We start from the raw sequence: 27,239 nt of genomic DNA, 5'->3' as shown, positions 1-27,239 counted from the left end.
TCCCCCAAGAGAGAAGAGTCCTTGGAAGCCTCAGCTGAGAGAGAAGAGTCTCAGCACACAGGGAAGGCAGAAATCCAGAAACTGCCCATCAGATTAAAAGAGCTTGTGTTTCTGGAGTTTGGATTTGTTTGTTTGATTTTGCAGAAATGGATTCAACAAATGAGTCTGACAAGAGGAGAACACCAATCTTGACAAGAGAAAACTGGAGACTATGGTTCAAGCTGCAGGAAAACATACTTGGAGGAAAGGGAATCTTCTGGACAATCTCAGACCTCAAGGGGACACTATCATCCTCTGAGTTGTCTGAGGCATCATCAAGCAAGGGAAAAGGCACTGCATTCTCAGAGTTCAGTGCAAACTGGAAGAAAGACAATGCAAGGGCAGTGCACATCTTGATTGAGAGCCTTGGGCAAGATGACCAAGATGAGGTTATGGATGAAACCAGAGCATATGACATTTGGACAAGGCTGCACAAGAAATACAGCAAAGTCCAGCAAGCACATGCAATGGCTATTGTCCAAGAGTTTGTGACATTCAAGATGGAACCAGGAGATACAATCAGGAAATCATGGGTTCACCTTGGCAACCTTGGAAGAAGAATTGCAGAGATTGATCAGAGGGAGTCTCACTACAAGACACCTGAGACAAGAATCAAGCACCTGCTCTTTGCACTTCCAGCAGAATATAAGAGCACAAGGCAAGCCATCCAAGCCCAAAGGGACTTGGAACCTGAGGAAATCCTCCAACTCCTTGAGGCAGAGGAGTCAATGCAGCATAGGAGCCAGTCCCAAGAAACGGCAATGTTTGCCAAGGGCAGAGGCATACAGCACACAAGACTGAAATGCCACCTCTGTGGAGAGGAGCATTTTGGAGGTGTTGCCAAGTGTCCACACCTTGACAAAGCCAAGAGATTTGTCAACCCAAGACAAACAAGCAGGGTGGAGAAGAGAAGATCACCACCCAGAGAGAGCAACTTCAGGAGGAGATCATCACCAGACAAGGATGCACTGAAAGAAATGGTGAAGAAACTCAACCTGAAAGTACAATCCCTTGAGAAAAGCCAAAGATCAAGGAAGTTTTCCAAGAAGGCATATGCTGCCCAAGAAGATGCAGAACCTTCTGCAACAACTGATGCATCTCAATCCCCATCAGAGGATGATGATGTTGATGAAGTTGCACACCTCACAGCGGAAGCAAAAGGCAAGTCAAAACCATCTGAATGGCTTCTTGACTCCTGTGCTTCTTCCCACATGACTGACCAAGAATCACTTTTCAGAGAACTGAAACCTCTTCAGAGGAAAAAGTGGATTAAGGTTGGGGGTGGTTATCTGATAGCTACACATGTGGGAAATGCAGTGGTGGGTGGTCCAAAAGGAAAACTGATTGTACTCAAGAATGTTCTCTTTGTGCCTGGGTTGGGAGTAAATCTTGTTTCTTGGAGCCAGTTCAGCCAGCAGTATGGTGTTCAACCACCAAGTTTCACTCTTGTTTCATTGTCTGGGAAACCAGTTGTCCAGACAAAATTGATAGGAGGAGTACCATTCATTGAGGAGATTGATAACACATTGCAGGAGCTTGCAATGTCGTGTATTAATCAGAATCAAGAGAATGAAGCCTATGCCTTTGAAGCCCAGGAGAAATCCCAAGATCAGTGGGAGCTTTGGCATAGGAGACTTGCACATTTTGGAGAGGGTCTTCTCAGAAACCTGCACAAGGTGTCTGACTTGAGGGCTCAGATTCCCATTCCAAAGGAACATCAACCATGCAGAGTATGTTCCTTGGCAAAGATGAAAAAGCACAGAGGAAAAGAAACTGAGAGAAAACCCCAGAGGCTATCTCTTGTTTCTGTTGATGTCTGTGGCCCTTTGCCTGTCTCAAGACTAGGATACAAATGGTGGCTTGAGATTGTTGACAACTTCTCAAGGAAGAAATGGGCTTTCCCAATGAAATCCAGAGAAGATGCACCAAGTATCCTAAGAGATTGGAAGGTGAAAGCTGAGCTGCAATCGGGAAATCCCCTCCAGATTGTAAAGAGTGATGGAGCAAGAGAGCTTCTTGCTGTGCTAAAGCAGTGGGAGAAGGAACATAGCATTTCCTTCCACACTACTGAGGCATACAACTCCATCCAAAATGGAGTAGTTGAGAGGTCAATCCAAACCTCTGAAGATCATGTGAGAGCAATGTTAGAAGATGCCCACATGCCCATTGAATTCTGGCCAGAAGCCTTGGCAGCCTGCATGGTTGTCAGAAATTCTCTTCCAAATGGCCCAGAAATTGATGGATTCAAAGTGTCACCAGAGGAGGCCTTTTCAGGCATTCAACCCTCTGTGTCACACTTCAGAGTTTGGGGTTGCAAAGCAGTAGTCTACATGGATCCAAGGTCCCAGCCAGCTGGGATGAGATCAGACAAACTGATGAACAGAGGCAAAGATGCTGTGTTCATTGGGTATGTTCCAGATACTGCCAAAATGTGGCTCTTTTGGGAGCCTGACATGAGAGCTATCAAAGCTCACAGCACTGCAACTTGGTTTGAGCATGAGAAAGGAGGAGAGATGGAGCTGAATGTTCCCAAGCTCAATCAGTCAAGCAGTGCACCTGTCAGGAACCCAGTGGGCAGACCTCCAAAGAAGCCAACAGCAGTTGCACCACCTGCAGCTGCTGCACCTGCAGTGCCAAGACCAGATCCTGAATCAACTGGTGAGTTGATTCAGCCTCAGGCACCAAGTGCCAAGAAAGCTGCAGGTCCCAGCCAAACACTCTTTGTACAGTTGCCACCTCCACCAAAGGACAAGGAGGAGTACCAGAGGATGGAGGATCCAGAAGAAGAAAACTCTGGGGAACCACTTCCCCAGCAGGAGAAAAGTGGAACCACTGAACCACCTGAGTCCAGCCAGGAAGTCAATGGACAAGCCAACCCTGGCACTAGTGGGAGACTGCATTCCAAAGCAAAAGGATCAACTGTTGCACAGCAGGACCCACAAGGACACAGGGATCAGGAGGGGAACCAAGACCAGACCCATGGCCAAAAGAGAAGGAGATCTGTCTCAGATGAAGGACCAGGCCCAGAGCCAAAGGCACACAGCATGGTCACAAGACAAGTTCTGCAGAAGAGACAGAGAGAACATGGACAGGAGGAAGAGCCAAGTGCCAAGCACCACAGAGCATTCCTCAGCCAAGTCCAAGGCCAAGATTGGGGGTGGATTTGGGAAGCCCTGTCAGAGGTTCAAGAATCTGCTTATGCAGCAATTGCTCCTCAAGTCTCTGGACAGAGACAAGAGGTGCCTATTCCAAAGTCCTACAAAGAGGCAATTCAGGACCCCAAATGGGGACACATGTGGGAAGATGCAGTCCAAAAGGAACTGACTGCATTAGGAAGCAACAACACCTGGACAGAGGTTGTTCCCCCAAAAGGAGCAAACCTTGTTACATCCAAGTGGGTGTTTGATGTGAAGAGATCAATCAGTGGAGCCATTGAGAAATTCAAGGCAAGGCTGGTTGCAAGAGGATTCTCTCAGAAGTTTGGAGTTGACTTCCAAGAGACCTTTGCACCAACAGTCAGGCATGACACTCTAAGAGTGTTCATGGCTGTGGTTTGTGAGAAGGACTTGGAACTTCACCAAGTGGATGTGAACAATGCATTCACTGAGAGTACTCTTCAGGAAGAAATCTTCATGATTCCACCTCCAGGGGTTGAGATTCCACCCAACATGGTCCTGCAAATCCTGAGAAGCCTGTATGGACTGAAGCAAGCAGCAAGAGACTGGAACAAACTCTGTGTCTCAAAGTTGAAACAGATTGGGTTCACACAATCAGAGGTGGACCCATGCCTCCTCATCCACCAGGAGAGAAACATTCTCATCCTGACCCATGTGGATGATATTCCAATTGCAGCACCAAAGCTGAAGGATGTGCTTTGGTTTAAGGAACAGCTTGGCAAGGTCTTCAAGATCAAGGATCTTGGAGAACCAGAGAAAATCCTTGGGATGAGGTTGACAAGGGACAGACAAGCTGGAACATTAAAGCTTGATCAGGAACACTTCATCCAAGAGAACCTTGCAAAGCTGGGAATGATCAGAGAAATGGCCAACCCAACTCTCTCACCAATGGACAGTTATGAAAGTCTGAAACCAACAGACTTGTATGATGAGAGAGGGAGCAGATCAGAGTACCAAAGTCAAACTGGTACCTGGATGTGGCCCATGGTTATGACAAGACCAGACATTGCTTTCTCCCTTGGCAGACTGAGCTCATACAGTTCAGACCCAGCCAAGAGGCATATGCATGCTCTGAAGAAACTGGCAAGGTACCTAAGATCATCCCAAGACCTGGGATTGATGTTCAGGAGAAATGGAGGAAAGCTGATTGGGTATTCTGACTCTGACTATGCAATGGACAAAGCAGACAGAGTCTCAATCCTTGGAAGCATCTTCTTTCTTTGTGGAGCCCCAGTTTCTTGGATGAGCAAGAAGCAAAAGTCTGTTGCAACATCAACAATGGAAGCTGAGTACATGGCTATGAATGCATGTGCAAAGCAGTCTCAATTCTTAGCAGCACTCTTGAGGGAGATGGACTGTGCAGGGTTGGTGGGAGAATGCCCATTCCAACCAACTATAAAGGCCCATCCTGACACAGTTAAAGAGTTGAGGCCAGTACAAATTATGGGAGACAACCAGGCAGCTTTGACCCTTGTCAAAGATGCACACACCCATGAGAGATCCAAACACATTGATGTTGCATACAACCATGTCAGACATCTCTGGTGGCAAAGAAAGGTTGCAGTGGAATATGTTCCAACAAAAGAGATGGTTGCTGATGGCCTAACCAAACCAAAGAATGGGCCACAGTTCCAGGAGTTTGTAAGACAACTCCAACTTGCTTGATAAAAGGCAAAAGATTCATGCCCCAACTGTGGATTGAACTCTGGACCTTGGAGAAGCAAAAGTCCAATCCATGTAGGTTGAGTGTTCAACCACATGGACCGGAATACCAAGCCCAGGAGTTGCACCATGGAAGAAGTGGCTTGCCACACTTGATGAGTAATCAGAGTCTGGTGATCCATATATGGCTCAGAAGAAAGGACTGGAAGAAAAGCAAAATGGTAAGGGAAAACCCCCAGAGAGGATAACCTTCTGGGCTCGCCCATACCACGATACCAGGCCATGGAATTGAACCAAGATGGATTGGGTACACAGCTCCAACCATGTGACCACAGCACCTGATGACTCATCATAACTTGGGGATGGACTTGAGTGCAAGAAAGCAGGCAGAAGACCATCTGGCCTGAGTGGGAGTGTTGGAAAGTGCAGTCCAGTTGGACATTCTGAGAGACACTTTGGGACAGCATATCAGGTGACATAGGTCATGTGACGTTAGGTCACATGACTAAGCTGATGCCCTATCTCAGGAGTGAGATGCAACCTGTAACTAACTAACACAATCAACTCGGTTGGTTCCTACCTATCGCCTCTACTTCTACTGCGCTATACGCCTTACGATCCGACCTGCCGACTACACAACTCGACAGTTATTAGGATTAATATTTTGAGCCTTGACCGGTACTGGTCCATTGATGCCATCGTACTGTGCTCTATGCCGATTCATGCCGCGGTCATCATGCGAGCCCGGGACCGGATGCTGAGGTTGACCAGGAAAGCCTTCGCCGGCGTGGTGACCACTCGAGTGCGGGGATGCATGAGAGGTTTGACTGTGTATGGGGGGACGTGAAGCATGGGACGAAGCGGGCCCACTGATGGGTGTTGCACTATGCGGCGAGGCACCATGCGAAGGGCTAGCCAGATGGCCGGGCACTTGCAGGCTTTGGGTTCGGGGCATCTGGCGCACCGTGGAGGGTTGACTGCTGTTTTGAGGACCATATTGTGAATGCTGGCCACTCCCTCCTCCTGGATCGTGAGAAGACATTCGGCCTGATTGCGGAGTGACGCCGCCGTGTTGCGGTTGTTGCGTGTGGTGCATAGGTGAGCTGAATGCGGAAGTGCTGAACGATGGTTGATTGTACAGATTCAACTGCATAGGATCCTGACTCATGGCTGAGCTGAGCCCACTCGCATCGACGCCATAGTCTTCCATGTTCATACCCATACTGGTATCGATATACGGGCTCGTCTGCATGCCTCCCATGTCGATAGCCGTAGAGGGGTGGGCGGGAGACGTGGCCATGGCTGAGCCTGGTGTGATCATCGCGGTATAATTCTGTTGATTGTTCTGGAAACCGGTCGTATCCAGCGACAAATCTCCATTGGAAGGCCGGCGGCCGCTATGGGTCCTTCGCGGTTGCTGGCCCACAGCAACAGGTGTGACGCCTCCCGACGCAAATCCATTCTGGTCCATGGCCGAGCTGTGATCGTACTGAAAGCTGTTCATGGAGCCCGCAGGCGAGCCGGATCCGTAGTCCATCATCGATATTCGCCTCATGTCTGGATTTAGGTGGTGCGGACTGGTGCCGTAGTTCTGGCCCACGGGCATGCTCTGGCGGCGGATCATCTTCGCGTTTTGATTCACAATGTCGTCCAGCGACTGGCCTCCCATGCCTCCAATGCCATCTTGTCCCATTATCTGCATGCCATCGTCGTGCTGGTCCATGTTGCTGCCATCGAAGGCACCATTGAAGCTGCCATAACCATTCATGATGGCGAGTTCGGGCGGAGCGGCGGACGCGATTCACAGCAAAGGTGCTGGACTCTACCCGCCGGCCGTCCTATCTGCGGCGCTCTTGCGGCCAGATTGCCGCCGGTGGAGGTTCACCGCGTGCAGCGCCAGGATGAACGAGGGCGCGTTGATGTCGGAGGGCGGTCGGCAGCAGTTTTCTGAGATGCTGGTGTGGTGGTGTAACCCAGGCGTCCGGACGTGCAGAAGCGACGCGGGCTGCGCTCCGCTTTGGTGAGTTGATGTCGGCAAGCGACACGGCGCTGGGCGCAGGCGGCCCTCACCATGCACGAGGGGGGCGTTCGGCGTGTTGAGCCTGCAAACACAGACGCGGCGGTGATGGAGGTGGCGGTGGTGGGCGTGGGTGTCGGCGGAGGGTTCCACGGCGCGGTCGTGAGCAGGTGCTGGTTGCTCGCGGGCGGTATCCAGTGCTGAGCCCGACCACGAGAGAGGATCTCGCCAGCCAGCCAGTGGAGTTGTCGGAGCCAGCAAGCTAGAGCAGCACTAGCTTGCCGCAGCCTTGGTACTGCCCTCGGAGGGCACAAAAATGCTCCTCCCGCGTCTGCGCGCGCTCGTGCGGACCGCGTGTCGCGGAGGGTGTGACGACGTCTGTCTGCGTCGCTTATCACGCGCAATTTCGCTGCCGCGACAAGAATGATATGGGCGGTGGTGGAGAGATGGCGCGGCAGCACCACTTCTGCTCGGGGCAGGCGAGATGAGACCAGTGCGTCCGTAAGTGGCAGATGCCGTCAGAGGCGCACCCGTCAGCAATGCGCCGCCCTATAACGCAGCGCAGCACCCGCCGACCGCACAAAGAGTCGGCGGGGACATGGGTTGCTCGCTGCGACTGAAACGCGAGGGAACATCCACGTCGCCCAGCCCGGGACCAGGGAGCGGCGCGGACACAGCACGCCGGCAGCAGCCTAACCTAAACCCTCGAAGCGTAATCGAACATCGAACACCGCTCCGCCGCCTGCTCGCTGGCCCGCAGCGATGAGCTTCTCGACTCAACTCTGCGCACGGCGGGACGCGTTCTTCCATACTTGCCTGCCGCGACCACATCTCTCAACGCGGCTCCCGGAGATTGGCTGAATCGTGTCCATCATCCACCACTTTGGGCATCTCCCCTATAGACATCTCCATGACGATGTTCAACCACCATTCACACTCACCGACTGGCGTTAAACCACGCCTTGGGCTTGACGACACCCCAGTCGTCTGCATCGGATGCGCTCCGTCAACGGCCCATGTGTCCCGACTGCACAAATGCACAAAACCGTCGAAACAGCTGCCCAACTCGGGCCATTTGGTGCAGTATCCCACGGCCACACTAGCCCATCCCAGCATCCTGGTAGGCCGTGGACCATGATCTACGGAAAGGTTACACGGAGTGCCAAGTCTCAAAAGCCACTTTGTACTATCCATAGCCCACGCGTGCCTCAAACGGGCGACGTCCTATTTCCATAATGACTCGCGTCAAAATTTGGGCTGATACCATAAAACAGTCGCAAGCGCTCGATGCGCGCTGCCTGCCGAAGGATTCGGACAAAAAGGTCACTGCCGCAGGATCGGTTGAATTCCAGTCCATCGTGGAACGTAGCAAGCACCGGGGCCTCGCTGCCATCTCGCATTCCACTCCTGGCTTTAGAAACCAAGAAATTCGTTTCACACACCAACTTCGTCGTCCTATTGGGCGGTCAGCATCTTATTGCAACAGATCATGGAGCCGCACAGGGCAGTAGAGGCGTGAGGCTCGTAACTTTGTAAGTATCCTGGACCATTTGCCTGGACGCTGCAAGGGACAAAATGCTCCACCAGAGAAGCGAAGATCTGAATCCTGAAGATAACAGCCATGTGAGCTCTTTCCCTATTCAGGCACCGCAGATTGCCGCGATAGCGTGGGGACAACCGCGACGAAACCGGCACCTCAGTCTCATCTTCGTGGACATGCTTTGTGTCGAGTGATCGTGGGCTGGGCTGGACTGCTCGTACGTGAGAGCCTCTCAATGCAGCTGGTTATGTTGCTACGATCAGCGGACCCATGTCCGTACCAGAAATTTTCCATATCACTATCGTTCTCGCGCTAAGTAGCGGTTCAGCACAACACCGGCCCAGTCTACGTGGCAAGAACAGAAGCGAGCACGATAAGTGTCATGAAGCAATCGCCAATGTTCGTCACTTCCTCCCCACGCAGAACAGGACTTTTGCTGTTCATTAATTTGGTTCGGGACGGCTGCGCTGCAACGACTTATTTTCATCTGAGCGGCGACTACCGACCACTTTGGGCCATGTTCCATGAGCTCTGCATCTACTAGCAGTTACCTTCTACGAGCTGCTCTTCGACTCGGTATTCCCTCGCCCAACCTACTCCACAAAGTTCAAGAAGGCTACATGATGCATCTCAACATCCTTGGCCCCATTCCTCAAGTAATGGATGTTATCCTTGAACGTCGCAGTCTCCCGAAACTGCATATGTTTCTCCACACTCTCCCAACCAATGATCAGGACCGCTGCTTTACCTTCCACATCCTCCTTCGCTGGACTCTTCACATTATCCTCTACCGTCAATCCAATAGCACCTGCGATATACCCATCACTCTTCTCTTTTTCCATGATTTTCTTGAATTTCTCTACACCTTCCAAATACCCCTCTGGAGCTCCATCGCTGCCGAAGTAAAACGTGGCTACTTCTGTAACAGGAGCTGAGATGGCTTTCTGAAGTTCACCCGAAGGTTCGAGATCTGCATGAATGAGTGAGAGGTCGCCGCCGACAATTCCCAGGAAGCGGTTCAAGAAAGGCTTGTACTCTTCCGCGGCCATGAAAGCTTTGTGGTGGTCGACACTGTCCCAATCTGCAAATAACACGCGAGTCAGTCATCAATGTTCACACAGAAAACGCAAGAGCTCTAAGCGCGCATTCGAAGCCGGACACGAAAAGCCAATGGACATGCGTGCCCGAAAGTCTGCTTCCCCTGCTGCAGGTCCACCAAAGCCAAGTTCCTGTTTTGTGAAGAAAGAACTCTGCGTGGCTGAGTCGTAGACTTCTGTTACACATCCGCCGGTAAAGATCTTCCAAAAGCCGAATAAACCCAAAAAGCAACTTCCTCTAGGTCGAAAGTCTCCTCATGTACAACAACCTAAAAGACCCTCGTCCCTTCACACTACCGGCCATGGCAACAACCAAACTCCTCCACAAGAAGCACACAGGCACAAAAGTCTCCACACAAGCAACGGCAAGGGTCGAAGGAAGAAAAGGATCACAACTTACGAACAAGCAACTGAAACACGTCCGGCTTCTCAACCTGCATTCCAAACTGGATCTGCTGCACACCGTCTGTTTTCTTCAACGTGGTGCCGACTTCCTTCAGGATCTGAGCTGCTTCATTGCTCTCCGAGCCGATGTCTGAGCCGGGCTTGAGAGCGCAGACGAGGATTTCTGTTGTGGTAGGCATGATGGTTTTCGGTGTTCGCTGTGCGGTTCCGTAAGGTTTGTCGTGGGTTTCTGGATGTTTGAGATTTGTTCTGACTTTGTGTCTTGTTTGTTGAGCACGATATGTCGTCGAGCTTCCTGATTCGAGAGTCGAGAAAGGGTTTTGGGGAGAGGTATAGGCTTATACGGCTTTGTTTTGTTTGACTTGTCACTTTTGGGGCAACTTCGCGAGCACTTATGAAGTGTCAGAGGAGGAGCTCAGGCTTCGGTTGGCGGTTTGACCGGTCTTGATCAGCTTAGAAATCGAACTCTGCTTTGCGTCGGAGCAAGTAGGGATCACAACAAGCAGGATCGTGTGTGATAGAGGGATGACGTGAAACGGGCTTTCGGGGAGTCTTTGACGAGCAGAGGCTGTTTTAGGCGAAAAGGGTGGTCGGTGGGAAGAGGAATGGTAAGACGGCGGTGGTCTGGACAGCGATTACCTCGCTCGTGAGGAGCTCTGGAGAGCTCGAAGCTCCCAAGACAGCCGCTGCACAGCGATCACTGCTCGTCACTCTTGGACAGAGGCAAGTGCCCCGCCGAGCAGTGAGTAGCTCCCAATTGCAGCACTTTCCGTAAGAGTTACGGCACACTCACACTTTGCGCGGTGCACTGTAGCCGGCCGGCATCATTGTGTTGCACAGCACGCTGCTGACATCATGCTGGCCAGGAGACCAATTCGCTCGTCCAAGTCTTTCTCACATCTGGACCTGATTTCCCATCTCCTGGACCAGGCTTTCGAACAAGGCAGAACGCAGACGACAAGGACCTGCCTCCGTGCCTGGTCCTGGACGTGATCTAGAGCTCTTCGTGATCAGAAAGCACCGCTCGACGTCACGAAAACGAGTCTCGCCCGACATCGGAGCATGCTGTCCAAGCTCCTCGCGCTCTGGCTGCCGCTCGTCATCCACGCCGCCATGTCCACAGACACGACAGACACGCGTGCAGCACTGCTCAAGGCCTCGACACCACCGTCAAAAGACTTCTTCAACACCCTCGTAACCGCCAACCATATCCTCGCTCACCACAATGTCGTCGACGCCTACGGCCACATCTCCGCCCGCAATCCGCAAAACCCACAAACGTTCTTCCTCTCCCGCTCCCTAGCTCCTGCTCTCGTATCCCGCGACGACATCCAAGAATACCATGTCTCAGACGCCTCGCCTGTCAAAAAGGGGGAAGACGTGCCCAAAGGCTTCCTAGAACGCTACATCCATTCAGAAATCTACAAAGCCTACAAAGACGTGAACAGCGTCGTCCACGCCCACAATGAAGCCGTACTCCCCTTCAGTCTGGGCAGCGTTCCCCTCAAAGCAGTCTACCACATGGGCGGCGTGATGGGTCCTCAAGTCCCAGTCTTTGACATCGCGAACCACTATAAACCTTCCGATGAATACCACTCGATGCTCATCACTAACGAACACTTGGGTGCAGGCCTCGCAGGAGGTTTCAATCCGACAGGACCCATGTCGAAAGTCGGCGGGATGATCAAGAGCTATTTGGCAGGTGCGGAGTCTACGCCTGTCGCATTCCCTTCTTGTCCTGTGGTGCTTATGCGCGGACACGGATTTACGAATGTGGGGAGCACGATTAAAGAAGCTGTCTATCGGGCTATTTATACGTGCAAGAATGCGCAGATTCAAACAACAAGTTTGTCGTTGCAGATGAGCTTCAATTTGCGGGGTATAGCCAGCGAATTTGGAAAGAAAGAGCATACGCAAGGCGCGAAGCAAGAGGATATCAAGTATCTGAGTGAGAGGGAGGTACGGGATAGCTGGGCGCAGATTCGAGGAACTGCGGAGAGGGCTTGGGAGCTTTGGAGTGAAGAGGTAGGTCGGTCGTCGCTGTATGACGATCCAACAGCAGAGGAGTGAGAGCGCGTGCCAAGCGGACGAAACGTGGTGAGCAATGGCCGTGACTCCTTGCATGATCGCGATGTGGCAGTAACGACTATCATGAATTATGATAATACAACAATGGAACAACAGCACATCATTCGAGATTGACAATTGCTCAGACTGGGATAATGTCCCATCTGCAAGTGACCGAGGGAGCAGCAGCAGATGAAACAAAGCAGTACTCTAATGACCGACTTTCATTCCACGGGAGGTTGGCGAGATTGCATAGACGCGTGGACGGGATTGAGGCGTAAGTTGTTTTCATTCCAATCCACTTGGCGCGTTAAGAGACTTCACCTTCGTCCTCGCGTGAAGATCGTTGCTCAGTACAACGCAGGCATCCTAACTATAGTCTTTCTTTTGGTATCGAACGAGCCCGCCCACCTCACGACGTAGACGCAAAAAGCAAGATGCGTCTCACAGGCGCTCTCCTCGCGCTGCCAGCCCTTGCGCTGGCGCAAGTCAGCACAATCACAGTCTACCCAAGCTCATGCAGAGCAACATACACGACAGTATTCACATACACTGGCACTTCAAGCGGCACTCGAATCTCAACAACCGTGCAATCAACTGTAACAGTCGTGCCAACGCCATTTACCGACGACACGATCAACTCAGGCACTCCCTTTCTAGTTGAAGTCCAACCGGCGAGCTACGCAAGGAAGAACAGACGACAAGCTCAACCCGCCCGATCTTTTTTAGACATTAATGGATACCTCACATCCGAAGCCAGTGAGGCAGTTCAATATGTCATCAATAACGGACAACTTCTCGTCTCATCTGGAGGCCAAGGACAGGTCACAGCGGAAGCGACCGATCTGAGCGTTCCATTCGCTGCTTCTACGACTCTGAGGACTATTCGCGCAACATTCTACTCTGGAAGTCTAACGCTGGGCTGGAACAACACTGCTTTTGAGAGCGGCGCTGCGCAATTCTACCAGACTCGGGAAGGAAGCAGGACGAGAATCGTCGTTCGTCTCAATGGCGCGGCTGATCCTTCTTGGACAGCGGTGAACTTCAACCTGCAACCCACTTCTAATGCGGTGCAATCATCTACCGCCTCTGCAGTACCCTCATCGACTTCCGCTGGTGTCGAAAATGGAACTAGCCTGTCCATCCTGCCAATCTCGACATCTACTGCCAGCAGTGCTTCAGGCAGCTTTCCCACACTACCTACCTACCCAAACACGACAGCTAGTTCAAGCAGCGCTTCAGCTACTCCGTCAAGCAATGTCGACCCCAGCGGAGCTTGTGGTGCTGGAACAGCAGGCAGCAACTGTTTCGGTGCCTCAGATGGAAGCTGTTGCAGCCAATATGGCTTCTGTGGATCTGGTCCAGCCTACTGTGGTGCTGGATGCCAGCCAGGTTACGGAACCTGTGATCCAGTAGCTAGCAGCTCAAGTGCTGCACAGCCACCTGTTTATGGCTCTTCGAGTGCTGCATTGCCACCAACGTACGGCTCTTCGAGCGCTGCGGTTCCACCGACATATGAGTCTTCTACTGCTGAGCTTCCACCACTAGGCTACTCGCTACCTGCACCCTCGCTTGAGTCCACATTTTCTGGCAGCGAGAGCGTTACTGCCACCAGTTCCATATTTACCGAGATCAGCAGCAGCGAAGCGACCAGCACGCAAGAAACTTACAGCGGACCTGTTGGTACTCCGATTGTGCCATCTCAGTATCCGACCGTTGAGTCAGAGCCTCCAGTGTATACACCAACTTTCGAAACTTCGTCCCCAGGCGCGAGTGAGACAGCTTCCAGCCTGCCACCAATTTACTCATCTTTGGCTAGCAGCTATGCGTCAAGCGAGTCGTCGAGCGCTTCCTCTGCACTTTCGAGCATTTCATCAGTACTCTCGAGCGCTTCTTCAAGTGTGTCTGCTGTCTCCTCGGAAAGCAGCGCTGCTTCGAGCATCTCTTCTGTGCTCTCGAGCGCATCTTCCGATGCTCAGCCTCCACAGTACCCAACTCCTACTGTTGGGCCGTCTTCTTCTCTCTCCTCTGCGAGCAGTACTGCGTCAAGCATCACTTCTGTGGTCTCGTCCGTCAGCAGCGCTGTGTCAAGTGTCGCTTCCAGCTACTCAAGTGCAGCATCTTCCGCCAGCAGCGCTGTATCAAGTGTCGCTTCGAGCTACTCGAGTGGAATCTCTAGCTACTCAAGTGCAGCATCTTCCGCATCAAGTGCTGCTTCAGCGCCATCAGCATACACTACTCCAGCTCCTGAAGAAGAAGCAGGAAGTTACAACGCCGCATCATTCGACGAGGAATCTCCCTCTCAGGCATCCAGCTGCGCCGCAACCGCTGTCCCCAACCCGCAATTCTATGCCTCAGCCACTGCTTCACGCGCCTCCTCCTGGCTCGTCCTCCCAACTCCAACACCGTGCGACTTCGGCTCCCCCAACGGCTGGCCAATCGACGACTCCTACTGCAACATCGACGTCCCCCAAGGCCTCCAAGTCTATGGTTCCAGCTTCACAACCGCCTTCGCCTCCACAAACGGTATCATGACCTTTGGTGAAGGCACGACTCAGTTCCAGAACCTGCAGCTCCCAGCAGCCAACATTCCAGCTTACGCTGTCGTGCCATTCTGGGATGACACTGCCATGTTCGGCAACGAGACCATCACCCAAGGAATCTTTTACCAGAACGACACTACTGGCGTGACGTTTGAGTTCTATCTCTCACGACCACAGGATACGAGTCTGATTTTCCATTATACAATCAGCTATGCTTTCCCCAACCCGGGAGTGTTTGTCTACAGTTATTTCGATGCGGATTCTGCGCATCATGATGACGGGAGCTTTTCTACTGTGGGCATGCAAGGAGGTAAGTTTCCCCCCAAAGACGCCGGTCTGAGATGCATAACACAGTGGCTGCTCTTTTGCTAACAATTGTTTCTGATACAGAGGACGCGAGTGGTGATGCTACAGCGTTCATGTTCTCGTACAGGACGAGATCAGTTTACCCTGGTTTGGTGCTGACATGCGATACCAATTCAAATATTTGCACGCAGTGTACGCAGGATGTCTGAACGAGTGATATGGAAATTCTGGAGGAGTGCAGAAAACATAGGGCTAGTGATAACGCAAAGGTGCCAAATCTGTATTGTTCGATTGCATAGCATAGCAAACAGAGTTGCGACATGCATTGGGATTGGGGAAGTGATTGGGCACTTACAACAGCATCTTTACAGCAGCAACAGCAGCACTTAGTTCACACGCAGACAGAGAAATATGCTTAGTATGAATTATGATATCCGTTTCGCTCCCACGATCTAACTGAGAAGCTGGGAACTCACTCAACTCCCATCACCACCCATCAAATATTCCACCTCCTCCAACCATCTCAACTCCACAGCCGAAACCTTCCTCGCCCAAGGCTTCGTCGTAAACGTAAAATCATTAAACATGATCGCCTCCCTCTTAAACCCGTACAAAACCGAAGAAGGATGAATCGCAACCTGCTGCTGTTTCCCTCCAAAGGTCTTATACGACTTGTCTGGACACAACCTCGCCACATTTCCGCTAAAACCCCGTAAGAAACACTTCAGTACAGAATCCTGACATTCTTCGGAGACAGTTTGTCGGATAGAAGGTTTCTCCAGCAGAGACTTGGTTAAAATCCGAAGCTGTTTCCGCACATCCATGACATTTTGCATAGAGCGGTGAGAAATCATATGGTCTGTCGCCCAGCGTCTTCGATCAGACTTCTCGTCTGCGTAGGCGCGGATGGCGTTTAAGAGTGTAATATGGTCTCCTCGACGGGAGAAGAGTTGAGAGCGGGCTTCCATGGCTTTTTCACGGGCTTCTTCTGTTTCGGCTGGGAGCCAGATGCTTTCTACATCGAGACCAGCGACGACGTCGATGACTTCGAGTAAGCAGTCTCGTTCAGGCTTTGCGGATTCGAGGATAACGCGGCCGAGAGGTGGTGGGAGTGGTAGACGAGCGACTTTACGTCCGATTTCTGTGATTTTGCCGGCGTCGTTGATGCAGCCGAGTTGGTGGAGTTGCATGAGTGAGCGGCCCATGGCTTCTTGTGAAGGAGGAGTGAGGAATGGGAAGCCGAAGACGTCTTCGATTCCTCGGGCTTTCATTTTGAGAACTGCGCCTGTGAGATCGCAGTGTAAGATTTCTGGTTTGGTCTGGTGCTCTAGCGAGTTGTACTCCGCTTCTGTGAACAGCCTGAAGCACTGTCCGGGCGCTTCTCTGCCAGCACGCCCTTTTCGCTGGTCTGCTGACGATCTCGAGATTGGCTTGATCAGCAAGGATTCAATGCCGAGACGTGGTCGGAATTGTTTGATCTTCGCCTTGCCTGTGTCTACGACAAATCGGACTCCAGGTAGTGTGACAGACGTCTCGGCGATATTGGTCGAAAGGATGACCTTCCTTGTATTCGGTGGCGCTCGTTCGAATATTCGTTGCTGTGCGTGTTGAGGCAGAGCAGCGTAGAGCGGAAGGACGAGCATCTTCGGGAAGTCGGTCGTCAGACTTGACGCAAATTCTTCGACTAGTCTTTGGAGGCCTGTGATTGCTTCTTGTCCTGTCAGAAATACCAGGATATCTCCTGGCATCGGCTCCTTGCAGTGTATTTGGAATATTCGTTGGAGTGCTGCATCTATAACGTCCTCGGTCGGTCCGCTCGTGTAATGTAGTTTCACCGGGTACTGTCGTCCTTCCACATGACATCGCGCGATTCGATTAGGTAAGACATTCTTCTCCTGTTGGGGCTCAGCATCTTCGAACCCTTCGAATGTGTACTCTGCACCTTCTCCTCCCCTGATTTCAGCGTCTTTTTCCTGGTCACTTTCATCTTTTCCGCAGACTTCATCGTCCGTCCTTGCGAAAAACTCGCCCAAACTCTCCACATCAGCCGTAGCACTCATAACCACTACCTTCAAAACCTTTCCCTTCTCCCTCCTCTCACTCACCAACTGTTTCAGAAACCCCAAAATCAGATCCACATCCACCGACCTCTCATGCACCTCGTCAACAATCACACAACTATACTGCCCTAACTTCGGATCCCTTAACAGTTCCTGCAGCAGCATTCCCTCCGTAAGATACTTAATCCTCGTCCCAGGACTAGTATTATCATCAAACCTCACACTATACCCAACCTTACTCGCCGGACTCGCAGATCCCAACGCCGAGCCCATCTCCTCCGCAGCACGTCTAGCCAGAGTAATAGCCGCCACTCGACGTGGCTGCGTAACGGCGATTTTTCCAGTGCACCATTTCGCCTCCAGCAAAAATTGCGGCACTTGAGTGGACTTTCCGCTTCCGGTCTCTCCTGTCAAGATCAGAATATCTTGGTCGCCTGATAATGATTTGCGGATCTCGTCTGCTCGTGGCCAGATGGGAAGTGCTGTTCGGCCTTGGAGAAGTTTTTGCTTCTTGGCTTTGTGCGGGTCGTGTGCTTCTTCGTGCTTTCGTTTTTTCGGTCTTTTGGTTTGTGCTTCTATTGAGCCGTCGAGATTCTTGAAACGGGACATTTTGTCTGACGCTTTTGATGTTTGTGATTGTGGTAGAGTTTGGTGAGAAGAAAGTGAGATGTGCTCGGCTAGATTGCCGACTTATCAGATGGGGGTGCTGTGGAAGAGAATATCATTGGATGAGCAAAAGCGGAAGCTAGCTCGCGTTCACGGCACGGTGCTGTCGCGCATGAACTGTCAGTCACGGGTCGAGCTAGCGTCGATTTGATGGAAGCACTGTTGAAGGATTTGAGCAGATCAAGATGCAATTCTTTAGTGTAACGTGCCAAATGTGCCTTCTTTTTGTTTATGGCAACGACAGGAAAGATCAGCTGAAATCCAAAATCTAAGCATGTCGAATCGCACCTACCTGAACAAGACGAATTCTTGCTCTTTTCACAAAGAATGTTGTGCAGGATCGAAATGAAGTAACGACAGTTCATCTGCAATGGACGCGCAAAACGATCTATGCATGCTACTATACTCATAACGCTTGCGAGAGCAGCCCGAGTCGACTCAAGCCGCTCGCATATCTCAAGAGCCAAACCCAAAGCACGGAACGCCGCAGAAACTGTGTACGCTCCGAATAGTCAATGATTTCGCCCCAATCATGCGCCTCGTTCATCTTTCACTTCCAGGTTCGTAATGATCGCAACGTAACAGACAGAAAGGGCGTTTGTCGGTGGGTACAGTTGCATGAATGATCGTTTTTCTCTTTCCAAAAAGGCCCTCCTCCACCACCACCACTACCACCATCATCCACCTTCCCGTCGAGTCATTGAGCAATCATATGCGATAATAAGCAAAGGGAAAACGCTTCGAACTTCCTGCCTGCTTTGCCTGGAAACAAAGGTTGTGAACGCCCCATCCTCGTATCATCCCGCCCCTCGATCCAGAGGGCAAGCAGCACCATCGCCCCGTGGCCAACTGGCCAGCCTTAACTTTGTACACGCAAACGCACCCTCTCATGTCGTTGACGCCCTTCCAATGGAACGCCTGGACAATCAATTCCGCCGAGAATTGCCAAAGTCCGTCTCGGTCACCTTCCGCTCTTTCTTTTCCTTTATCGCAAACTGGGTCATCAATGGAAGATGGTCGCTAGGGAAGTAATGGTTCGGGAATCCAGGAACACGCTTCATGTAGTCTTTGTCGACCTCGCCAAGTAGTCCAGTGACTTGCATCGATTGTGTCGAGTAGAACTGCCAGTCAATGACTTGTCGGAAATCAGGCGTGTAGTTTGTGAACTTCATCTCGCCAATGTGGCTGTAGGCGGATTTGAGGCTGAAGGGGTGGCTCATGCCATTCCTCGTGAAGTCTCCGTAGCTGTACTTGCCGAGCTCTTCGTAAGAGTTCGAAAGTGAGCCTTGCGTGATGAGATCGTAGACACCTGACTTCGAGGTCGAGTTGAAATCACCACAAATAATGAGTGGAATGTGCGTCGACTCGTCGTATTTGAGTGAAGGACCCGGCCTGATTGGGACATTTGCAGTACCATCTGCATTGTCCTCGCTGCCGAATTCGAACATCTTCTTCTCCGCATCCTTGAGTGCTGGCCACTTGGCATATTTCTCCGACAACTTTTGAATGTGTTCCATGAGAATGGCAACCTGAATGATCTTGATATCGCTGTGCCATGGCTCCCAGGTCAAATGCGTATTTGCAACGATTAGTCTCGAACCAGTCTCCCGATTTTCCAGGAACAAGACTATCGCAACATGGTCTCGCGGCATGATTCGGTTGTAGACATCGTGCTCGCCCTTCATATCCGGACGCCTGATCGCCTCTTGACTAAAGACAAGGAACTGCTTGTCGAGCACGATGTACTTTGAGTTCTTCCAGAAAATGGCACAACCGTCCACGTTTTTAGACTCCTCGTCGCGCATTGTCTGCGCACGCGACTTGGGGAAGAAGACTCCCTTATAGTCGGTATGTGACAGGTTGGGGCGAAAGAACTCGGCAAAGTTCTCCACGTCCATCTCTTGCAGGCACATGATGTCGGCTGCTCTTCCCTTCATCTCGTCCAGTATCATATCCCGTCGTCGTTGCCAACTAAGCGCTTCGGAGGGCGTGTAACCGTACATTGTTGCGGATGCCGCGCGATCGCACAGAATGTTCCAAGACAGCAGCGTGAAGGAATCGGCGAAGTCGGTTGATTCTTCGACGAGTGGAATCCATGCTCGATCGACCGGTGGCTCGGGAGCTGCAGATAGTCAGTCAAAGTGGCACTTTCAAGTCGCGCGCGATACTTACTAGGCGCCTGCTCACGAATGTAACGGATCAGCTCTTGGGTACCGTGCTCCACGAGTCGATCCTTGTAATCGTGACGCATCGGATTGCCCTCCAGACCAAGCATTTCCAGCTGGTACAGCGTGCCAAACTCGTGTGGAAGGTCATCCAAATTGTTATCGTACAGCAAGAGTTTCTTGAGGTTCGTGAGCATGCCGATCTCTGGGGGCAGGAAGCTGAGGTTGTTCCAGCTAAGGTCCAGGATCGTGAGGAATCGCAGAGTTCCAATTTGAGGCGGGATCGATGTTAGCTTGTTCCATGGTAGATACAGCTTCTTCAGCTTCGGGTACCGCTCGAGCACAATGGTCGATATGACCTTGAGCCCGTGCCCAGAAAAGTCGAGATCGCCCCATGGGCCCATGAAATCGTCCTCGTCGATTATCCGCTTCCTCTCACCATGCTCCTCGCTGTCGTTCTTGTTCGCAGTATTGTTCGACGATCGGCCCGTGAGTCTCGTAACGCCAGGAGCATTTCGAGCGTAATAATGCACCTTCGGATCCGCCATCTTCATCGTCGAGTATTCCCTCAATTGCTCAGCCCAATGCTCGTTGTGAGGCTTGCCGAGGGAATTCTCAGGCGTGCCGTTCTGAAGGTGCGCAGGTGTGAAATGTGGCGTCGTGTTGGAAAGCGTGCTCGTGGATATCGAGTGCTGGTGATTGCCGAAGGTATTCGCGTGTCCGCCCATGCCATGATCATGGTGCTGATTGTTCATATGGTGCTGATTCGCGCCGTGCATAGAGCTCTGAAACGCCTTACCCAGCGCCGTCTGCTGCGGCTGAAAGTTCTGATGTGCAGCGCCATTGAGAAGGGTGTGATTTGGTCGGTGGGTGCCGTGATTGTACATGCTGCTATAGGGATTGTGCGCCGGCGAATTGGTGCCGGGCGATCGGTTCGGAGAGGGGGTATCGGCGTTCGGGTGGAAGATGCGGGCGCCGTTGGTGTTGACAGGCGAGCCGTTTCGCAGCTGCTGCCCACGCGTGTGCGAGTTATGATTCTGGTAGAGATACTGGTGGCCGGGATTGAACCGGTTGAAACCATCGGCCATCACCAGCGGGCGACAGACGGAGAGGGGCGATGTGAGCTCGCGCGCGACGTCCTCTGCACGGCCCAATGCTGCTGCGGCGCGGTTGGGCGGTGTGTCGAGGTCTGATCAGGGAGGAGGAGGATCTGGCCGGCGCACTTTTCGTTTCTTCTGCATGAGCGCCCGCGCCCGCCAACATGAACGAAAGAAAGTAGCCTCCGCGACCGACGAGCAGGCGTGCGCTGGGCTCGAGCTGATGCTCACAACGGAGGAGAGTTCGTTTGTCGGCGAGGTGAAGGCGTGACGAGATGTGGTCCGAGGTTCGAGTCGGGGCTCGTCGTGCGCTGCCCAATGGATATGCCGGCGGAAATCTGTGCCCAAGTATCAGAATGTGGCGTGGCAATGCGTGAATGGGCAGCCGCAGTTGCGATGAGCACGATGGTCTTGGTGGTGCTCCGGCGGCAGTGAGCTGTGCTTTGCGTGGAGGTACGTTGTCGCAAAAGCCGCTAGGCTTGTTCGGGTGGGTACGCGCACGTGACTTGGCTGTTTGGTACTGCCAGGCGTATTCACTTCCGCTCTTCAGGTCGATGACGAAGCGCGTGAGTTACCAGCCAACTCTGCAGCATGGGTGGGCTGGACACATTCGCATTGTCTGGTACGGGTGCCACACGCACGCAGCACGCAGCACACCGCGAACTGCATTGCACCACAATCGGCAATCTCGTAAGCGTGCCTACAACTGCTGCCACTAGCGATGTCCCCGAGTCAGTGGCATCGCAACAAAGTACACCTCAGCTGTTGGACATATGCACTCTTCCTACCTGGCGTCTGTCGCCAGCTCTGCGGCCCACCTGCCGCATAGTGTGTCCCAACCTTCGGAGCTTGGGGCGAGCAGCGGCGCCAAGGCACGACGCCAGCTGTACCTTATGCTCGTCCTGAGACAAGCATCTCGCCGCTGATGCGCGCACTTCCCGCATCCTCCGGCACGACCAACCTGCATCGCATCGCCGGGCTTGGGCGCTTCTCAGCAAGACATTCGGCGGCCACTGATGGGCTGTGGTTCAGGTCTCGCTTGTGACTCCCGACATGAGGCTCCACTGCTGACTTCTAGGCCGTCGTCCGCCAACTAGCGGCAATCTGATGGGCCTCCGATGGCTCGTCGCGGAGCCGTACCGTGAAACGAACTCCAGTGCGCCACCGCCGGTGTGAGGCGCCTGCCTCGCGATGGGCAGTTTGGAGACAGTGTGCGCGCTGCCCATGCGTCCGCTCTGGCCTCGTGTCATCGTTGTCACCGCCCAACAATTCCAAAGAGTGCTCGACATATAGCCTTCTGCTTCTGGTCATTGCCAGACTGCCCCCACTGCTTTTGGTTCCAAATCTGCTAATCGTCCGCCGCGATCGCGCGTGTGATTCGCCAGTTCGAGGCCTTAGAGTTGTCGACATTTGAGGAACCGCCCTGCATCAATCTGCAGCAACGGCGCCGCTCCTCTAGCGTGGGTCACGCTAGGAAAACGTGGACTCGGCGAGAGTACTGAGAGGGATTACATCGGTTGCGACGCCATCTAGGATGAGTAGCGAGGAAGCTATCTATTATGCTTCCTGCACACCTTATCGTTCTGCAGGTCAGCATGCATCGCAACTCCATCTACAACGAAGCTTGTCAAAAAGAACCCAGCGCTCGTCTCTGGGATCTTTCAAGCTCGTGCGCAAGAGCACATCATCAGCCTCGCTCATGAGCCTCATCGGCCGCCTGCCGAACAACTACCGGCATACGGAACTGCAGGTCCAGCAATCGAACTATTCATCCTCATCACAAGACATTCGAGACATGGAGGCCACAATAGCGCGATCGCACCTGGCTGGTGTCAGCAGTCTGTCGCTGATGGACATGAGAGCCGTCCACAGTGCAGATTCGCTGCAACGCGCGACGTCAAGCACATTGACACGCTCGACATCAGAGTCCAGCGAGACCAGGTTACTCAAAGATCCGTTCGAGTTGCGACATGGGCGAAGATGTTTACGGAGTGAGGTGCCATATCCCTTACCCTGCGATCTCGAAGAGCTTCACAGACAGAGTCTGAGAACTCTGCTGGACTTTCAGATATTTGGGGGTCCCATATGCAATGCTATGCAACGACAGAAACCTCCCAAGAAAGTTCTGGAACTTGGTTGCGGCGGCGCACTGTGGACCGCAATGTGTCACGACTGGTACGCCGCTCGCGGGCACACCGACATTCAGTTCGTCGGTCTGGATGTGGCACCTCTCCCACCAAACCTCCGGAGGCAGGGTATCAAATGGAAGTTCGTTCAACATGACATGCGCCGCGTGCCCTTGCCATTCGCGGACAACGAATTCGACCTGATCATGATCAAAGACTGCAGCACAACAATGCCTCTGGATCCCAGATCGGAAAAGATACTTATAGACCTGGTTCGCGTACTCAAGCCTGGCGGCTACATGGAAATCTGGGAATCAGATTTCATAACCAGATCTCTTCTCAACAATACACCTCCTCCAAGATGTCGAATACCTGAACACCAGCAAGACGCGGACCGCAGCGGCACATTCGCCGTACCGATAGGATCCCCCTTCGCACAAACACAGAACAAATATTTCCAGAAAGCAAACAAATGGATGGAAGAGATCTTCGAAAAACGAAAATTGAATCCAGCTCCTTCCACCCGTATAGCCGAAATGCTCATGAGTGAACCTGGATTCCACGACGTCAACTACCGCCGCGTGGCCATCCCATTTCGAGAACTCCCTTGGGAGAAAGAACGCGCCCGCGCTGCAAGGAACGGACATGATTCTCCATTGTCAGTGAACTCCGCGGACGACACCCACGGCCTCGAATCTCATTCCAAGCTCACTCCGGACCAGTTGGCTCTGAGACACTCGGCTTTAATCACGGTTCTCGGAATGATCGAGGCGCTGGAACCCGAACTGAAAACCGCCAGCAGGATGAATGCCGAAGAATGGAGCATCTGGTGGGCTTGCATGATGACCGACCTGCTCGATCCTTCGAACGACAGTCTTTCCGGCGAGTGTCTTGAAATGGGAGCCTGGTGGGCGACGAAAGCCGGTGATCCTGACGACTCGGATCTATTCGAAGATTCGGAAGAAGACAAAGGCCCTACTTCATTCTTGGATTTATGACACGATCACACCATGTTCATGCGCCACCATATTGTTTCCCTTGCTTCAGCGCGCGATAGCGTTTGAGGTAATACCTGTTATTGAAGCGAAAAATGTTAGAGAGAAATGGAGGAAAGAAGCATCGTTATCAGGTGTAATCGCTCATTTGAGCAGGAAAGGAAGAACATCTCCTTTGTTTTGCGAATCGCAAATGCATATGCCGGGAAAGGGAGGGAAAGGGAAGGAAAAGGGAAAGTACATGATACCACACAGATGCTTCAAAGATGAGCAACTGGCAGCAGAAAAGGCTGCAGATACCAACAGCCTCCCATGAAAGAGGGAACGGGACCAGAGCGAAAGACTTACAGAGCTTCGATCTCTGCAAACACGAGTTAGCATCTTTAGCGTCAAGCATCAATATTGAACGGCCATTGCAAGTAGACGAAATGATACACCGATCTGAGTTCAGATCTAGGAATGGGAGATGAATGATACCTTTTTTGACATATTCTGCTTGAGCAATGCCTTTCCGAATCTGATCCTCGTCCGAGAGGGACGCTTTAGACATGAAGGCTTTGTGGAGGCGAGGTCGGAAGTAGGAATAGCCTAGTGGGTATTCACGTCCGAGGTAGAGGAGTTCTGTTTGTCGCAGTCAGAGCCATATCTTGGACAGGGCTTAGGCGAAGATGCAGAGCTGTTGGCTTGCCTTTGTATATCCGAATGACATCGTGGCGGAGAGCATTGGATGCCATTGTTGTCCGGAAAACGCTGGTTTCTCAAAGTCTGGTGTGTAGAGAACAGAAGTGTGTCTGTCAAATTGAATTCTTATGTGTAGTATCAATGGACTGCGACTTGCTTGTCTGCAAGAACATGTATACCGAAGCTGTTGTCGATGACGAACCACGGAACGTATCGAGTGTGGAGAGAGGATGTTCTCCACAAACCACTCTGTGCCACGAGTCCTTGAGCCGTGGTTTTCGGCTCAGCGTCCGCGGCTTCGGGTCATTCACAACGCCAAAGTTACCAAGGCGCTCTCCAGACCACGTCTTCCTGCCATTGCGCACGCTCAAGTTACCGCGCAAACATCTTGGTGTTCGCGATGCGTGCAGAAGGTCTCACAGCACTGAGCTGCGCGAAGTCGCTATCCAGAGCGCCCGTCCTGCCGCGCTGTGCAGCGAAGCAGCTCGGCCAACAACAAAGGCACCGCTCGACCGCGACGCCAGACTCCACGCTCGCAGAGCTCAGTCCTCGATGGCTGTCGGATGTAAAGCAGAGATTGGGACACTGTATCACGTGGGGTCTGAAGCCTGATCAGACGCAAGAAGCTGGGAAGATATTGCAAGAGATAGCTCGCGACTGGCGGGACTTGCTCGCCGGACGTGAAGGCTTTCTCACGAGTAAGCAGAGGCGGAGCACCTTTCGGCAACAAGTCGTATGGGGTGAGCAGGACTCCATGGTAAGCGGTACACTGTCATGTCCCACATGCTATTCAACGCATGTCATGTAGCGACGTAGGCTAAGGTATGTTTTTCTTCTATCAAGGGTCATGTCAACAACGTGGTATACAATCGATACGCTGAGACAGGGAGAGTGGACTGGTTCTTGAAGTTGGCCCGCGTGGACCCATCCAATGCTGAGGCCTGGAGGACGATTCTGACGCCAAAGGACCTCGGTCTGCTGTTGAAGAGCATTCGAACCGACTTCAAGTTTGTGAGTGTAGTAATCCTGCCACTAGCTCTGTCATCGTTTCCGCTGACAGCCGGTCCAGCCTATGAAATATCCGGATCACGTTTCAATATATCATAAGCTCGGCACAGAGCCAGTCGAAGGAACCGACTCGTTCATCATGGATGTGATGATTCTGTCGGAAGTGCATCAGCGACCGGCGGCGAGGTGCGTTGAAGACTGTGTGCTGTACGACTATAGGGTGGCCAAAAAGACGCCTCTGCGTCCCTTTATGCTTGATGTGTTGCGGGAGACGTGGAAGCTGCAGGAGGAGACCAAGCGGATCAATAGCCAGCGAGTTGTGGCGCTTCTGGACAGGGTACGTAAGCTTGAGAAGGGCTCGTGGGACAGAGAAGGCGCTGTGGAAGATATGGGTAGTGCGAGCAGCTGAGCGCGCCGACGATTACCTTCCCACTGCGTAATCGCAGGTGGCGATTGCGCTGCTGCTGGCAGTGACCATACAGAGCAGCTGGTCGATAGATGAGATGTCTTGTTTGAAACAGCGACCAACGCACAGTGTTCGGCACACTTGCTGCAGACAGGCGAGAGTTTGATCTCCCAGCTGCCAATTACAGCAGGTCGCAGTACGCCTTGCCCTCTGGAAGCAGCAGAGCAAGCTCGATCAAGCCTCAAGCTCCAGATCCTTCGTGGAGGATCGAAACACAGCGCATTAGTCGCAGTACCTGCTAGAGGTACTGTGGTGCAGTATGCTATACGTAGTTTGCTCGGTGGCTGCACAGCAAGTGATGAGCCTTGCTTTAGCCGGCAGATGAATGGAGGCATACCATGCACATCTCACGTACTGTGGATATGCTCTCTCCACGCGCCAACGCCTGAGCGATCGACCATTGGCGGTGACTCACGCCGAAAGTGCGCGCGGTGACGTTTGGGGCCCAAGAACAAGGCCGCACTGCTTGACACACACCAAGCAAAAGCGCCTAGAGAGTAGCCGGAGGTGGAGTACAGGGCGAAAAGTGCTGGCGCAACGCAGAGTCTGCTGCAGCTCGTGTGCGTGCTGTCAGCCCACAGCCGATCCTGCTGGTGGTCGACCGCGGTGCCCCCCGCCTGTCGCTGTTGGAGCCTTGCCCAAGGCGTGCAAAGTGATCTGCGGCTTGGAGCGAGCTAGCAAGTCAAAGAATGCCATCACTGGCCATGATTGTCCCGATGCCGCACCGCGTCCGGTGTGAGAGCTTGCGATGCCGATGGGTGCTCGCTTTTTTCTGCCCTGGCGGCGGCGGCGGTGGCGCGGTGGTGGGCGTGACGGCGGACAGTGGACGAGAAGCAGACGGCGATGATTCTCGCCGCCGGTCCATAGAATTGCGCTGATGCCGGCTCGCAGGCCGTTTTCGAGGCCTTGCCTGTTATGATGAAGTTGCGGCAGTAGCCTTCCAGACCTGGGTCCTGCCTGCTACGCTCAGCACTGACGGCCTGCTGAAGTCTGTCTCCGTTCTCTTGGTTCTCGCACATCCAACCCGCCCACCGCGCCCTCTATTCCTACACCACCACACCCCTCTGGAATCCCGCTCCCTCGTCTGGCTCGCCGTCCGTTTGTGACGAGCCAGTAGAGGGCA

The 27,239-nt window shown here is 52.7% G+C and overlaps 9 protein-coding genes across 10 annotated transcripts; 5 read left to right on the top strand and 4 right to left on the bottom strand.

The window, feature by feature from the left end:
• Positions 1 to 146: 146 nt before the first annotated feature.
• On the top strand, positions 147 to 4,880 carry CKM354_000132000 (uncharacterized protein; the record flags this gene model as incomplete). Its single annotated transcript, XM_044796442.1, has 1 exon — positions 147 to 4,880. The coding sequence occupies one exon, from the start codon at positions 147 to 149 to the stop codon at positions 4,878 to 4,880; it is 4,734 nt and encodes a 1,577-aa protein (XP_044652377.1).
• Positions 4,881 to 5,508: 628 nt separating this feature from the next.
• On the bottom strand, positions 5,509 to 6,645 carry CKM354_000131900 (uncharacterized protein; the record flags this gene model as incomplete). Its single annotated transcript, XM_044796441.1, has 1 exon — positions 5,509 to 6,645. The coding sequence occupies one exon, from the start codon at positions 6,643 to 6,645 to the stop codon at positions 5,509 to 5,511; it is 1,137 nt and encodes a 378-aa protein (XP_044652376.1).
• A 2,382-nt stretch (positions 6,646 to 9,027) lies between these two features.
• Positions 9,028 to 10,115, bottom strand: CKM354_000131800 (uncharacterized protein; the record flags this gene model as incomplete). The annotated part of the gene is made up of 2 exons (XM_044796440.1): positions 9,028 to 9,515; positions 9,932 to 10,115. The coding sequence occupies 2 exons, from the start codon at positions 10,113 to 10,115 to the stop codon at positions 9,028 to 9,030; spliced, it is 672 nt and encodes a 223-aa protein (XP_044652375.1).
• Positions 10,116 to 10,998: 883 nt separating this feature from the next.
• CKM354_000131700 (uncharacterized protein) lies at positions 10,999 to 12,006 on the top strand (the record flags this gene model as incomplete). The annotated part of the gene is made up of 1 exon (XM_044796439.1): positions 10,999 to 12,006. One exon carries the CDS (start codon positions 10,999 to 11,001, stop codon positions 12,004 to 12,006), a length of 1,008 nt encoding a protein of 335 aa, XP_044652374.1.
• Positions 12,007 to 12,440: 434 nt separating this feature from the next.
• CKM354_000131600 (uncharacterized protein) lies at positions 12,441 to 15,061 on the top strand (the record flags this gene model as incomplete). The annotated part of the gene is made up of 2 exons (XM_044796438.1): positions 12,441 to 14,856; positions 14,937 to 15,061. The coding sequence occupies 2 exons, from the start codon at positions 12,441 to 12,443 to the stop codon at positions 15,059 to 15,061; spliced, it is 2,541 nt and encodes an 846-aa protein (XP_044652373.1).
• Positions 15,062 to 15,328: 267 nt separating this feature from the next.
• CKM354_000131500 (uncharacterized protein) lies at positions 15,329 to 17,521 on the bottom strand (the record flags this gene model as incomplete). Its single annotated transcript, XM_044796437.1, has 1 exon — positions 15,329 to 17,521. One exon carries the CDS (start codon positions 17,519 to 17,521, stop codon positions 15,329 to 15,331), a length of 2,193 nt encoding a protein of 730 aa, XP_044652372.1.
• Positions 17,522 to 18,504: 983 nt separating this feature from the next.
• On the bottom strand, positions 18,505 to 20,831 carry CKM354_000131400 (uncharacterized protein; the record flags this gene model as incomplete). The annotated part of the gene is made up of 2 exons (XM_044796436.1): positions 18,505 to 19,700; positions 19,751 to 20,831. 2 exons carry the CDS (start codon positions 20,829 to 20,831, stop codon positions 18,505 to 18,507), a joined length of 2,277 nt encoding a protein of 758 aa, XP_044652371.1.
• Positions 20,832 to 22,539: 1,708 nt separating this feature from the next.
• On the top strand, positions 22,540 to 23,964 carry CKM354_000131300 (uncharacterized protein; the record flags this gene model as incomplete). The annotated part of the gene is made up of 1 exon (XM_044796435.1): positions 22,540 to 23,964. One exon carries the CDS (start codon positions 22,540 to 22,542, stop codon positions 23,962 to 23,964), a length of 1,425 nt encoding a protein of 474 aa, XP_044652370.1.
• A 1,078-nt stretch (positions 23,965 to 25,042) lies between these two features.
• Positions 25,043 to 26,059, top strand: CKM354_000131200 (uncharacterized protein; the record flags this gene model as incomplete). Of its 2 annotated transcripts, none has more annotated exons than XM_044796433.1 (3): positions 25,043 to 25,399; positions 25,486 to 25,653; positions 25,712 to 26,059. In XM_044796433.1, the coding sequence occupies 3 exons, from the start codon at positions 25,043 to 25,045 to the stop codon at positions 26,057 to 26,059; spliced, it is 873 nt and encodes a 290-aa protein (XP_044652368.1). The 2 variants fall into 2 exon arrangements, with proteins under 2 accessions (XP_044652368.1, XP_044652369.1); XM_044796434.1 differs by having other exon boundaries at positions 25,703 to 26,059.
• Positions 26,060 to 27,239: the final 1,180 nt, after the last annotated feature.

The sequence above is a fragment of the Cercospora kikuchii genome (genome assembly GCF_019650295.1).
Source record: "Cercospora kikuchii DNA, contig_00001, whole genome shotgun sequence".
In the NCBI taxonomy this organism is placed as follows: domain Eukaryota; kingdom Fungi; phylum Ascomycota; class Dothideomycetes; order Mycosphaerellales; family Mycosphaerellaceae; genus Cercospora; species Cercospora kikuchii.
This window is presented reverse-complemented; position numbering and strand designations above follow the sequence as displayed.